Source organism: Somniosus microcephalus, chromosome 14, assembly GCF_052327205.1.
Source record: "Somniosus microcephalus isolate GS21.2 chromosome 14, FLI_Smic_1.0, whole genome shotgun sequence".
Lineage (NCBI taxonomy): Eukaryota > Metazoa > Chordata > Chondrichthyes > Squaliformes > Somniosidae > Somniosus > Somniosus microcephalus.
In genome coordinates, this window is record NC_141000.1 from 61,396,689 (window position 1) to 61,411,860 (window position 15,172).

Here is a 15,172-nt window from a genome sequence, read left to right on the forward strand (position 1 = left end):
TAACTTCCTTATATTTTTGACTGTTTCTTTTAGTTACTGTTGTTTGACAATTGATTGCAATTTTTGTTCTTCTTTTAAAGGTGCTATGTTGATGACAGAATCTCAAAGGTTGCTTGGCTGAACCGATCCAATATTATTTTTGCTGGAAATGACAAATGGTCCCTGGACCCTCGAGTCACTCTATTGACCAGCGCTCGCTTAGAGTATAGCCTTCAGATTCAGCAAGTGGATGTATCTGATGAAGGTCCTTACACATGCTCAGTGCAGACCCAGCACCACCCTAAGACCTATCAAGTGCATTTGATAGTGCAAGGTAAGGTCTTTGTACCATTTATTTGTCTGTCTATCTCTTTGCCAAAGCAGTGTATGAAAGCTTCTGCAGGAGAGATCAAGCTAATTGAATCAATGTTGTCTCAATATTCAGCAGCCATTCATAAAGACACAGTGCTGAGTTTGGTGAATGGTTGTTTATTTAGTTGTCTTCACAGGAGGTTATTTTAAGAGGCTTATTTTGAGTCTTACCGTCAAGACTGATTGTACCACAAATCATATAAGCACATCATATGGGAAGGTAAAGAGTTAAAGCATAATTTAAAATCTTAAGACAACAATGTATGCCTGGGAATTGGATCGCCCGTGAATTGGGGCAGAATCCCGGTGCAGCACACACCAATGAGGCCGACGGCAGGACCACAGCAAATTAGTATGCCAGCCTCATTCGGATAGTGCTGGTGAGCTGCGGGCACCAGTCATGGCCTCAGAGGCAGTGGTCTGGTCGTGAGGGTAGTGAAATCGGCTACCGAGAGCCTTGGCTGAGTCTGGGGGGAGGAAGAGGTAGTCAAGAGTGTGGTCAAGAAACGGCTCTCAGTTTTAATGTGGAGCGCTCCTGCTCCTCTCGGTTCCACATTCAGATAAGTATTTTTAACTGTTGGTTAGGGTGCATGTAGACTTGGCAATTCAGAATGTAGCAGACCCGACACCTGCAGCATTTAGGGTAAACCAATGTCCTGTGGCATGGGGCCCTAGAAATTCAATGACGCCGTGTCCATTTTTCAGGCACAAAACAGGCGTCTAAGCATCCATTATGCTGGGTGGGGTGCGCATGCTCATTATGTGCTGGAAATGCACCTTCCACCATATTGGATCAGGCTGTTCCATAGGCGTCCAGGGCACACGGCAGAACTATTTAAATTGCTGATTAAAATATTAAAATAAAGACCCTGGCCTAGAAATTCGGTGGGCTACGCCACCAGTTAGCGCCTAAAGAGGGCAATCAGTGGCTTTAGCACCACTGGCAATGCCTCCCGCGATATTTAGCGGGGCGCTAATGGCGGCGTTAGCCTGTAGCGCTGCGCCGCCACCGATGATGTCATCGGTGTGCGCAGCGCTCCGCTACCGCCCCGAGCGCGATATTTGGTCGCGCCCGCCTCTGTAACGCCGGTCGCAAATCGCGCCTGGTTCATGGGGCCTACCTGTGGCGGTAGTGGCGCAAATTAAGGTGGAGGTGTGGGGCGGCCATTTTTTTCGGTGGCCGCCTGCCAGCACCTCCGTCCCCGGCATCCTGATCCCCCCCCCCCGCTGGGCTGTGTCCCAAGAGCCCAGCACTTCTCCTCGGAGCCGGGCTCTTTTGCCGGCACTCGTGATCGGTCATCGCACTGGTGCAGGCCCCTCCCCCTTAAGAAGGGGAGGAAGGCCTGCAGTACCGCAGCGCGCCGTGCCACAGCGTGTAGCGCTGCGGCACGTTGCGCTGCGATATTCAGTTTGAGCGCCCCAAGAGGGACGCGGGGCGCCTCGAGCAGTGCCCCGCGTCCCTCTTGGCGCGCTCAAACCGAATTTCCGGCGGGCGCAACGGCTCCGATCGCAGCAGTAATTGCGGCGCCCAGGTGAGCTTGGCGTCCCTCTAGGCCCCTATGTTTGTTGTAGGACCCTCTTGTGATATTGGGCATGTGACTCGCCATGTCATAAACTTTCCCAGCAACTCATGGTGCTAACAGGCAGGAAGGACCCTCAGCAGCGCTATTTAAAGATCTCATCCATTGAGGCTGCTGGTCAACTTCTGGGTGTTTTCTGACCATGAAAACTTAATTCTGATGGCTGAGTAGAAGACTTTGCTGTTGCTGGACTGTTTTTAGTTGCCTCTTTCACAGTTGTACTGCAGTCATGAGTGGTTTGGTAGGGCTGCCTTTGCGACTGGAGGAAGTGGGGGAGCTACAAGGCAGACAAGAGAGAGCAGGAGCAGCTCACAGAAGAGGGAAAGGAAGTGCATTCTGCAGGAGGCCATACCTACAGCGAGTCTTCAGGATGCACTTCTACATGAACTTTTTGGAGGAGCAACGTCTCAGGTGCCTCTGTTTCACAAAAGAGGTTGTCAATGAGCTAGGTCATCTACTGCAGCCACAACTCGAGCCTCGAACCAGGCCATGGACAGCACTGCTTGTGTCTGTCAAGGTCACAGTGGCTCTTAACTTTTATGCCATGGGCTCCTTCCAGGCTGCAGCTGGTGACGTCAGTGGCATCTCCCAGTTTGGAGTCTACCATTGTAACATGCAAGTCACTGAGACTCTCTACACCAGGAGGAATACCTATATTTTTTTCCCCATGGACAGAGCAAAGCAGGATGAGACAATACTAGGATTTGCATGCATTGCAGCATTGACTAAGGTCAAAGGTGCCATATACTACACACCCATTACCTTGTGTGTGGCCCAGCAGCAGCTTGCCATCTTTTCTGATAGCTAGGGATTCTAGTTCCACAACATCCAACTTTTATGCAATCACAGGCAGCATATCATGCAGGTCTGTGCCTGGTTTCCTGGCAACAATCATGATTTATTTACCCTGCGCAAGTCCTCAGTGCCACCTTTGTTCCAACCAGGCCGTTGACTTGGCAACAAGTGATATCCCCTCCAGACCTGCCCCATGACTCCTGTCAGGAACCTGGACTACAGACCAGGCCTAAAACAAGAGTCATGCTGCCACCATAAAGATAATCAAGCAGACAGTCAGTGCGCTCAAGAAACGTGTCCCCTGCCTGGACTGTCCGAGAGGAGCACTGCCATACACCCGAGTGGATATCAAGATTTGTGGTCATCTGCTGCATGCTCCATAACTTTCCCATCATGAGGGACCAGCCCTTACTGCCACCTGGGAAACAAGATATGCAGGAGGACGAAGAAGAGCTGCACGAAGAGGATGAAAACCAGGAGTGGCATCGACCACCAGTGCTCCTAGCTGCCAGAGCTCTCTCAGAGCAGCTCATCAAAGAGCACTTCACCTGAACCATCACTTCCATTTCCAATACATCCATAGTCCTTAACACCACCGTCCTTACTACCACCATCCAATTGACTTCCTTCAGTCCAGAGTTATGGTTCTTTCCCTCACTTCACTACAAATATAAACACCAACACCAAATCCTGAACAAATACCAAATTTAGCAAACAATTAAATTCCATCTGTATCTAATAGTTAACAGAAATTCTTATGAATCACTTAGTTGCCTGTCTTTGTGCTTTTTTTTAACTTATCCTACTGCTCCAAGAAGTGTTTCCCCAGTGGCTACACTGAGGGAGGTGGAAGGCTGCTGAACTTCCATTGAGGATACTAAAGATGGCCGCGGAGGTCGACTTTGAGCGACTCGGGGGCCTTGAAGGTCCAGCTGCGGGCTGCAGCATCTCAGTGTGGACCAGGGTAGTCTGACCGAGCTGGCTGTGCAGCACAAACAAGGCCGCTGTCAAAGTGAGTGACAGCAGGTGCGTCTCCCATATAGCCAAGGTCACTTTCAAAGGACTGCACCTCGGTGCTCGTACGACTCTGCTGGAGACAGAGTGCCGCAGTGAGGTGACCCCCTGGAAGCACTTGTCAACACTGGCCCCCAAGTCAAGATGGTAGCCATTTTGAGTCTACATGGCAGCAGTATTAGGTGCCATGGAAGCTGTCAGCAGAGGCACCATAATGGTGGGCGCCACTTTCGTGTTCATGGAGCTGACCATTCAATCGCTATTGGACCGGTCTCCATGCTCTGCACAAAGCCTTGACACAATGTGGTATAACAGCAGCCTGGAGTGAATTACTTCCCTGCTCAGGTCACTGGTTAGAATTGCAGTTGAGCCCCAATGACATCATCAGAGCCTGATCTGCATATTTAAAGTCGGACTCCACCAGCTTCAAGCAGGTGTACTTGCCGCCTGCTCAAAAGAGCAGGTTTAAATGGCAGACTACTGGAACGTTGGCGGGTAAGTTCTCCTGATTGAATGTAACTGCCTGGTTGGGTTCCCACCAGATGGGCGAGGTTAAAATTTCCCATATCATTTTTCCTTATTTTTATGTTCCTGTTATAAATTCCTGATGTCCACATTTATTATGAAAATTGAATATGTAAATTGTCATGCTGTAATTACAACCGCTCCCAGTGCTGGCGCTGAAGTGCCTCGACTGGGAAAGGGCGTAATTATAACACAACATAACAGGTTTATATCCGTAATTTCCATTATAAATGGGGACATAGGAATTTATAATGCAAAAAGTTGATAGGATGTCCACGCAGATGTAAGATTTTTAATTTATTGCAACATAGGTAACTAGAGGATAGAATTGTCTGGGCCATAAGCCTTCTGCTACCAAAATCCATGATGCTTCACGATGCCTGACAGATGAATGTCAAGTGAGCCAAGCCAGAAGATCTTTCATTCCAGAAGATGGAAAGCCTTGTATCCACATGGCACCCCATCCACAGCCTGGCTGAAGACTGATGGAAGTCATCCAGCAGAAGGAATTAAATTCAAGTGACAAGCTGTCTTTGGACCTGAAATTACTACTGTCTGGGTGGAAGTTGAGTACTCAACCACTTGCACCAACAACCTCCTGTGATTACTTAGCAACTGAAAGTAGCAAGCAGCGTTACTTTTTCTTCTTCTGAGGGTATAATTTTATTGAACATGATGCCATTTACTGGAGCACTTCATGTAGACAAGAATTTATGTTAAAGCTTTCTGTTTTCAAAGATAAGCACTGTTTAAAAGGTTAAAAAATGCAACAATTTGGGTAACCAGTCTTCAGATAGGGAATCAAGGAACAAGATTTTCCAGATACGTTTACATTATTGTGGAGAGTGAAAACTGTCTCCTTGGCCTTTACATTCCTCAGTTGAGTAATAAATTATTTCTGGGGGAATTCTTGCCAAAATTCTTGCGAACAATATAAAATTTGATACCTGTGGAAAATGTGGCAGCTCATTCCTCAGGTGAGAAATGAATTATATGGTAAAGGAAGTGTCAATAGTCCTTGGAGATGGTAACTATAATTTCTGTAGCTCACTGAGTGTGAGTAAGAACAGAACAAGACTTACAATTGTTTCTTATATGGTTGGTAAATGTCTCCGAGGAGTATTCTTGAAGCCTTTAGATTGCTGAGAGTTCTGACAGTTCTGAACAGGAAGGAATTTGTCGGAGACCCTATTATTTCTCCATCCCCTTGCTCTTGTGTAACATTTCCTTATGTTTTAGACTTATTAGGCAGGATTCAGTGAAAGTTCTGGTCAGCAAGGAGCTCTTACGCTGAATCCCAGCTCCATTTTTGTCTGCATTCTAATTTTCTAGCATCAGTTCAACTGGACACCAGAAGTTTCCACCCCAATATAAGGGTGGCATGATTAACTGAGCTGGTGATGACATGATGTTATATATACCATTTTTCATAATTACAGCCTCATTTTGGCTGAATGTAACTAATGCCTGTATAAAACAGACATCCAGTAGATGCAGCTGAGAAGTAGGAAGTATTTTTAGAAGGCCATTGCAAGTATTTTATAAATATAGATAAAATCCAATTTCTAACCATTTTGCAAAGATTTTTTGTTTTTTTTCACTACTGGCTATTGCTTTAGTGTCTATCTTCTGCTGTGGTCTCCCATTTTTGTCCGCTCCCCAATCTAAAGAGACCACAATCAGAGTTTCATTGGGTATACCCCTGTATCTGTGTTTCTTGGAACAGGAAGAGGAGGAAGAACATTGTCAGATGCCAGAGGAGGCCTAAGGTACCCAACTGCCAAGTAACCTGACATATATAGAGCACCTGATCCAGGAGCAATGCTTAGGGAGGCTCTTTTTCAAAAGGAAAGTCATCAGTGAGTTGTGCATCCTGATCTACAGTCCCCTTCTAACATAGGCACCACACTACCAGTAACATACCAGTGACCTGAATTTTTATTCTGTGGATCATTGCAGGCTGTTTCAGGGGACATCAGTAACATTAGACAAGTGTATAGAAACACAAGGCAAGTCACAGATGCATTGTTTTCTAGAGCAAGCAGTTCATCACCTTTCCCATTGATAAGAAGCAGCAGCAGCAGCATGACGGAGCAGAGCGATCTTACTGAGTGGCAGTATTCCCCTAAGTACAAGGAGTCATAGATTGCACCTACATGGTCACGCATGCTCCCTTTATCAATCCCACCACCTATATCAATGAGAAAGGGTTCCGCTCATTCAGTATCCAACTTGTTCGTGACCAGCAGCACCATATCACGAAAGTAAATGCTTGCGTTCCTGGCAGCAGCCTTCATTTAATACAACTCACGTGCTTGCAACCTTTCAGCCAGAAAGTGTCAGGGTGGATACTGGGAGATCAAGGGAACCCTGTACAGCCGTGGCTGATGACATCTATGTGCTTTCCCACATAAATGGTGTTTAACTCCCAGCTCACTGCAAGGACGGCAGCTGAGCACCGCTATCAAGTATTCCATTCTGAGATCAGAGTCATCGTAGAGCATGCTGTAGAAATTTTGAATGCACACTTTAGGTGCTGGATAAACCGAGGGTGCTTTTCAATATAGTCCAGCTAGATGCTGAAGAGCACTGGTGTTACGCTCCCTGCTCCACAGCATTGCCTCGCAAACCAGTCTCCTCATAGAAGGCCTGGAGGAGGAAGTTGCCAAGTGCTAAGCAGGGGGATCTAGCCGTTAGGCCACAGCTAGAATACTGTGTACAGTTCTGGTCACCACATTGCAGGAAGGATGTGATTGCACTAGAGAGGGTACAGAGGAGATTTATGAGGATGTTGCCAGGACTGGAGAGTTCTAGCTATGAGGACAGATTGGATAGGCTGGGGTTGTTTTGTTTGGCACAGAGGAGGCTGAGGGGCGACTTGAATGAGGTGTATAAAATTATGAGGGGCCTAGATAGAGTGGATAGGAAGAACCTATTTCCCTTAGCAGAAAGATCAAAAACCAGGGGGTATAGATTTAAAGTAATTGGTAGAAAGATTAGAGGGAAGTTGAGGAGAAATTGTTTCACCCAGAGGGTGGTGGGGATCTGGTACTCACTGCCTGAAAGGGTGGTAGAGGCAGAAACCCTCATCCCATTTAAAAAGCTCTTGGATATGCACTTGAAGTGCTGCAACCTACAAGGCTACAGACCAAGGGCTACATAGCTCTTTTTTGGCTGGCACAGATATGATGGGCTGAATGGCCTCCTTCTGTGCCATAAATTTCTATGATTCTATGATTCTAGGAGAAAAAGCAGCAGCTTTGTTGGCCTAACTTCCCGAGTGCCTCCCTCCTCATCTAGGTTTGTGCCAGTAGTACTTCAATGGAAGCTTTTGAAAATTTGGGACTTTGATTCCCTTTTCCTGAACTCTCCAACATCTCTAGACTGTTAATACTCCCTGCAAGAACAAAAACATTTTGCTTGGCCCTTCAAGGTGCTGCTGGTGTTTAAATCCCGGCTCACTGCAAGGACAAGCTCCCAGTCAAGGGTAGGACTACAGCCTGGAAACCCTAATTATTCAAATTCAGCCGACCCTGGAATATTTGCCAGTGTTAGCACTGGTTCTGTCAGGCAATTAGAAGTTCTGCCATGTCATTTATCCACTGGTAATCACACCAGAGAAGAAAATCTAGGCTATTAAGTCTCTGGGCAAAGATGGCCCAGGAGAATGGGACCAAAACTTCAACAAGACTGTTAGACCCTGTTTCCCCCCATAGTAGAAGATCCCAGCAATATTATCCTTGTAGATAGCAGAGACTTAATGGCCAACAAAGGGAACTGTGTAATGGTAGGAGATGACCCTGGCAGCTCCATGGCAACTCAAGCACGCTAAACAGAGTAAGTCACACTTTCTATGAATACAATGTACTAAGCAGATTTGACACTTAACTTGGGAATTCCCACTGAAAAGGTTTCAAAGGAGTTCACAGCCAACACATTAAAAAAAAAGATGTAGCTATGTTATGTACAATCATTGTAATATAGTATGAATTCTAAATATATCCTAAATGGGCTTTACCACAAGAAAACTTAACCTTTAACATAGTTGTTGCGGTGTTGCTGGAACCAGATAATTTATTTTTAGATGTTAAATCAGATCAAGTCCTTTGAGACACAGTTTAAAAAAAAATTAGCACCTCATTTTCTGTTTGCTTTAAATAAACTGTTTCTGCTTCAGCGAGTTTGCCTAAAGCTGAATTGTATTAACAATCTGTCCAGCAGTGGACATTTAATTCTATAAAAATGAAACTATATCAATAAAGAACCGTGTATTTTTTAGCTGAGGATATTTTTCAACACTGGGGCCTTCAATGGCCTTTGAATCCTTTTACTTTCCTTGATTTCTGTGTTTAAACAGAACGGGAAATATTTAAACAGGAGATGGAAAGGCTACAAATCAAATATACTCTAGTATGGAGAAAGAGAGAGTAAAAGGCTAACATTCCATGGATGATGAGGATATTAGCACTTACAAGGCAGACAATAAAAATGAAAGACTATACAGATTTTAGGAAAGCTAAGCGGGTAAATGAAAGAAAATTAATAAAAACATGCTTTCTGTATCATATAGTCATAGGAAGATAGTCAAGTCGGTATGGGCCAGCAAGAATTGTTGGAAACAAGCTTGTAGTGAAGAATGAGGATATGGCAAAGACACTAAATAAATACTTTGCCTTGGTTTTCACAGAGGAGGTGGATATTGGGAGTGTAGAATAATTTGGGGGTTACTACTGGAAAAATAAATGGCATGAAAAAAGTTACTAGGTCATGGACATAAGGCGGAAGCAGAGCTAAAAGCGGGGACTCCATAAGTCATGAGTACATGCTCCTAGGCCCTCAGTTGGGACCTAGCGTACCATCGATGCAGGTACACCTGTTTTCACCTACAGTACCTGGCCAATGGTGGTGGAAGTGGTAACTGCCTGGGGGTTCAGACCAGGGTGGGGGGAAGATGGAAGGGATTTTTTTTTAACATTTTGAACATAATGTTACGTGACTAATTAATGTGGCAACAAGAGCAGGTCAGAGGCTAGGTATTCTGCGGCGAGTGTCTCACCTCCTGACTCCCCAAAGCCTTTCCACCATCTACAAGGCACAAGTATGGAGTGTGATGGAATACTCTCCACTTGGCTGGATGAGTGCAGCTCCAACAACACTCAAGAAGCTCGACACAATCCAGGACAAAGCAGCCCGCTTGATTGGCACCCCATCTACCACCTTAAACATTCACTCCCTCCACCACCGGCGTACCGTGGCTGCAGTGTGTACCACCTACATGATGCACTGCAGCAACTCACCAAGGCTGCTTCCAAACCCGGGACCTCTTCCACCTAGAAGGACAAGGGCAGCAGGTGCATGGGAACACCACCACCTCCAAGTACCCCTCCAAGTCACACACCATCCAGACTTAGAAGTATATTGCCGATCCTTCATTGTCGCTGGGTCAAAATCCTGGAACTCCCTCCCTAACAGCACTGTGGGAGTACCTTCACCACACGGACTGCAGCAGTTCAAGAAGGCGGCTCACCACCACTTTCTCAAGGGCAACTAGGGATGGGCAATAGATGCTGGCCTTGCCAGCGACGCCCACATCCCATAAATGAATTTTTTTTTTAATTGCACTGATGCGGCATCTAATTTTATTTCACAGATCTTCACTGAACCCTCATAAGTGTAAATTCATTCCCTTCTGGAAAACCCTGTGTTACCAACTCCCCTCGATAAGTGTAATTGAGTGTAACAAATCCATTCACAATTACAGTGTAGTGAACACAGAGCTTTCTGATTTAAAATACAACCCTAAAAAGTCTTGACAGACATTCAGTGAATGTCAATGTGTAAGCAAGCAATCTATGTAATAACTGTCAAAGCTGGACATGGAGCTTACAGGAGCGGCGAAAGAAAACAATCCTAAAGGGACAGTTGACGTCATGTGGGGAATTTTAACCTTACCTCTAGGGACTTGAGCACAAAATGTAGGCTAACACCCCACTCCAGTCCAGCACTGAGTGAGTGCTGCACTGTCGGAGGTGCCATCTTTCGAATGAGTCTTTAAACCATCTTTTATGTCTCAGATGGACATAAAAGATCCCACAGCACTATTCGAAGAAAAGCAACGGAGCTATCCCCGGTGTCCTGGTCAATATTTAGCCCTCAACCAACATAACAAAACAGATTATCTGGTAATTATTGATTGCTGTTTGTGCAAATTGGCTGCTGCGTTTTCTATATTACAACAGTGACTACAATGCAAAAAGTTCACCATCTTTGGCTGCAAAGCGCTTTGGGACGTTCTGAGGTCATGAAAAGCACTGTATAAATGCAAGTCTTTTTTTTTAACCTGCCCAGCGGAAACCAGGCGGATAGGAAGTTCTATTGCCCCAGTTACTTAACTGCCTTGTGAGTCCATGATTTTAACTTGCAAGCGGTAAGGGCATCTGGCCAAAGCCAGCGAGGTCCTTCTTTACATATGCATATAATAAGAACATAGGAAATAGGAGAAGGCCATTCAGTCCTTTGAGTCTGCTCCGCCATTCAATAAGATCGTGGCCAATTTTCTATCTCAACTCCACTTTCCCGCAGTATCCCCATATCCTTTGATTCTCTTAATATCCAAAAATCTATTGATCTCTGTCTTGAATATACTCAACAACTGAGCATCCAGAGCCCTCTGGGGTAGAGAATTCCAAAGATTCACAACCCTTTGAGTGAAGAAATTTCTCCTCATCTGAGTCCTACATGGCCGACCCCTTATTCTGAGACTGTGACCCCTGGTTCTAGACTCCCCAGCCAGGGAAAACATCCTCCCTGCATCTACCCGGTCAAGCCCTGTAAGAATTTTACATGATTCAATGAAATCACCTCTCATTCTTCTAAATTCTAGGGAATATAGTCCTAGTCTCCTCAATCTCTCCTCATAGGAAAATCCCCCATCCCAGGAATCAGTCTAATGAACTTTGTTGCACTCCCTCTACGGCAAGTATATCCTTCCTTAAGTAAGGAGACCAAGACTGTACACAATACTCCAGGTGTGGTTTCACCAAGGCCCTATATAATTGCAGTAAGACTTCTTTAGTTTTCTACTCAAATCCTTTTGTAATAAAGGCCAACATACCATTTGCTTCCTAATTGCTTGCTGTACCTGCATGTTAACTTTCAGTGATGTGTACAAGGACACCCAGGTCCCTCTGAATACCAACATTTCCCAGTCTCTCACCGTTTAAAAAATATTCTGCGTTTCTATTTTTCCTACCAAAGTGGATAAATCCACATTTCTCCAGATTATATTCCATCTGCCATGTTCTTGCCCATTCCCTTAGCAGCCTCTTTGCATCCTCCTCACAACTTACTTTCCCACCTAGCTTTGTATTATCAACAAACCTGAATACATTACACTCAGTCCCCTCATCTAAGCCATTGATATAGATTGTAAATAGCTGAGGCCCAGGCACTGATCCTTGTGGTACCTCACTAGTTACAGCCTGCCAACCCGAAAATGACCGGTTTTCTGTCCGTTAACCAATCCTCAATCCATGCTAATATATTACCCACAACCCCGTGAGCCCTAATTTTGTGTAACATCCTCTTGCGTGGCACCTTGTCGAATGCTTTCTGAAAACCAAATACACTAGATCCACTGTTCCCCCTTATCTACCCTGCTAGTTACAACCTCAAAAACTCTTAACAGATTTGTCAAATACGATTTCCCTTTCATAAATCCGTATTGACTCTGCCCAATCCTATTATGATTTTCTAAGTGCTACTGATGTCAGGCTAACTAGTCTGTAGTTCCCCGTTTTCTCTCTCCCTCCTTTCTTCAATAGTGGAGTTACATTTGCTACCTTCCAATCCACGGGGAGCATTCTAAAATCTTCGGAATACTAGAAGATCAAAACCAATGCATCCACTATCTCTGTAGCCACCCCTTTTAAAACCCTAAGATGTAGGCCATCAGGTCCAGGGAATTTGCTGGCTTTTAGTCCTATTAATTTCTCCAGTACTATTTCTTTACTAATGCTAATCTCTTTAAGTTCCTCATTCTCACTAGACCCTTGGCTCCCCACTATTTTTGTAATTTTTTTAATGTCTTCTTCTGTTAAGACAGATACAAACGGGCAGGATTTTCATTGTGCCGTGGAGTCGGGATTGGAGGCGTGTGGGGGGTTAAAATCCCGAAATCAGGGGTCCCGACCCCATTCCGCACCCAAACCTGCCTCCATGCCAGTTTCAAAGGAGATGGGTACCCGCCCCGCACTGGGACCCACCTATCCGAGGCGGGAAGGGATTAGTGCTAATTAACTGCCTGTTAACAGGTAGTTAACAGGCAGTTTTTAGCCTAATTCCTATTTTGAAGGTTGAAGTGTGGGATTCCCGACGGCTCCAAACCACGCCAAGTTAGAGGAGGCAGGCCGTCGGGTTGAAGGACTTGGAGGGGTCGAGATGTTGGTGTTTAGGTGAGTGATGTGTGCATGAGTGCAAAGGTAAGTGTGTTTGGTGTGTTTAAAGTGATTAAAGAAGTGTAAATTACCTTTTCTTACCTTTTCAGCCTTCCTTCCATTAGGTCCCGGGTTTCCCTCATCTCACCGGCACAGAAAGCAGAATGGCTGCGAACTGTCAAAAGTGACAGCCTGCAGCTTTCTGTGCAGAAGAGATTTCTAACTGAGTCTGTGGAGAAGGACTCAGGTTAGAAGTAAGACCGTCAGTGTTTGACAGCTTCAAACAGCTGTGAAACACTGATATTTCATCTGTCAAAATCTCTTGATAGATGAAATTTCAGTCTGTGACATCACCTGTTGCCAGGTGGCCCTTAATTGGCCTGCTCAGCCCGCTGGGCGGGCTCAATAAGGTCAATCAAGTTAAAATCGCGTGGATTGGCTGCATCTCGATGGAGGCGGGATTACAACCCTGAAAGTTGTAGTCCCGCCTCCAACCCGACTCCTGAGTTAAATTCCTGCCCAAAGTATTTGTTTAATGTCTCTTCCATTTCCTTATTCCCAATTATAATTTTTCCTGTCTCTACCAAAGCCAGAGCTCCCTGGATGATGAAAGAGAGAGAGTAAGATGAAGCAGGCTGAGAATGCAAGTGAGAACCAGGCTGAATATAGAAAGTTCAGAGGGGAAGTGAAAAAGGAAATAAGAGAGGCAAAGGGAGAGTTTGCAAATTGACTGCCAGCTAACATAAAAGGGAATACAAAAGTCTTCTATAGGCATATAAATAGTAAATGGGTAGTAAGAGGAAGGGTGAGGCCAATTAGGGACCAAAATGGAGACCTACGCATGGAGGCAGAAGGTATGGCTGAGGTACTAAATGAGTACTTTGCATCTGTCATTACCAAGGAAGAAGATGCTGCCAAAGTCATAGTGAAAGAGGCGGTAGTTGAGATACTGGCTGGGCTAAAAATTGATAAAGAGGAGGCACTAGAAAGACTGGCTGTACTTAAAGTAGATAAGTCACCAGGATGCATCTTAGGATGCTGAGGGAAGTAAAGGTGTACATTGCAGAGGTACTGGCCATAATCTTCCAATCCTCCTTAGATAGGGGGGTGGCACTAGAGGACTGGAGAATTGCAAATGTTACACCTTTGTTCAAAAAAGGGTGTAAGGATAAACCTAGCAACTACAGGCCAGTCAGTTTAACCTCGATGGTGGTGAAACTTTTAGAAACGATTATCTGGGACAAAATTAACAGTCACTTGGACAAGTGTGGATTAATTAAGGAAAGCCAGCACATATTTGTTAAAGACAAATCGTGTATAACTAACTTGATTGAGTTTTTTGATGAACCGGCACAGGCTCGACGGGCCAAATGGCCTCCTTCTGTGCTGTAACCATTCTACGATTCTATGATTCTAAGGGATCCACATTTACTTTCACTAATCTCTTCCTTTTTACATACCTATAGAAGCTTTTACAATCTGTTTTTATTTCTCTTTCTAAGTTACTCTCATTCTATTTTCTCTCTATCAATTTCTTGGTCCTCCTTTGCTGAATTCAAAAATCCTCCCAGTCCTCAACCTTACTATTCTTTTTGGCAACTTTTTAAGCCTCTTCCTTTAATCTAATACCATCTTTAACTTCTCTTGTTAGCCACGAGTGGACCATTTTTCCCGTGTGGCTTTTATACTTTAAGGGAATGTATATTCGTTGTGAATTATGAATTATTTCTTTAAATCTTTGCTTATCTACCGTCAAAATCAAAATCAAATCAGATCAAATCAACTTTTATTGTCATTGTTAGTGCACAAGTGCAGTACAACGAAATGTAGGCTTGCGGCTCCCGAGAGTGTACATTTAGATTAAGACATTTAAACATTCCACATACATTTGGCTTGTAATACATTAACATAAACATAACCATAATAAAGTGCATTGGCAGATGTGCAGGCTTTAGAGTTTATTTGTGGAGTTCAGTAGGATGACAGCCCTGGGAAAGAAGCTGTTCCTAAATCTGGTCGTACGGGTGCGAATGCATCTGTAGTGTCTCCCAGATGGCAGGAGGGCGAACAGACTGTGGCTGGGGTGGGTAGGGTCTTTGATGATGGACTGTGACCTCCGTAGACAGCGTTTCTGGTATATGTGCTCTATGGTCGGTGGCCGGGTGCCAGTAATGCGTTGGGCAGTTTTGACTACCCGCTGCAGGGCTTTCCGGTCATAGTAGCTACAGCTGCCATACCATACTGTGATACAGCTTGTCAGGATGCTCTCTATAGTGCAGCGGTAAAAGTTAGAGAGGATCAGGGGTGACAGGTTACATCCCTTCAGCCTCCTTAGGAAATATAGGCACTGCTGGGCCTTTTTCACCAGAGAGGAGGTATTGAGGGACCAGGAGAGGTCTTCCGTGATGTGGACTCCGAGGAACTTAAAGCTGTCCACCCTTTCCACCACAGCCCCATTGATGTGGATGGGGG

At 45.0% G+C, this 15,172-nt stretch overlaps 1 protein-coding gene across 3 annotated transcripts in view; it reads left to right on the forward strand.

The window, feature by feature from the left end:
* Positions 1–15,172, forward strand: part of lsamp (limbic system associated membrane protein) — a 1,225,843-nt gene that overhangs the window by 520,009 nt on the left and 690,662 nt on the right. For all 3 annotated transcript variants that reach the window (XM_086006581.1, XM_086006582.1, XM_086006583.1), the window contains exon 2: positions 81–313. In XM_086006581.1, coding sequence (XP_085862707.1) covers positions 81–313 — 233 coding nt within the window. The remainder of the gene's footprint in view (positions 1–80; positions 314–15,172) is intronic.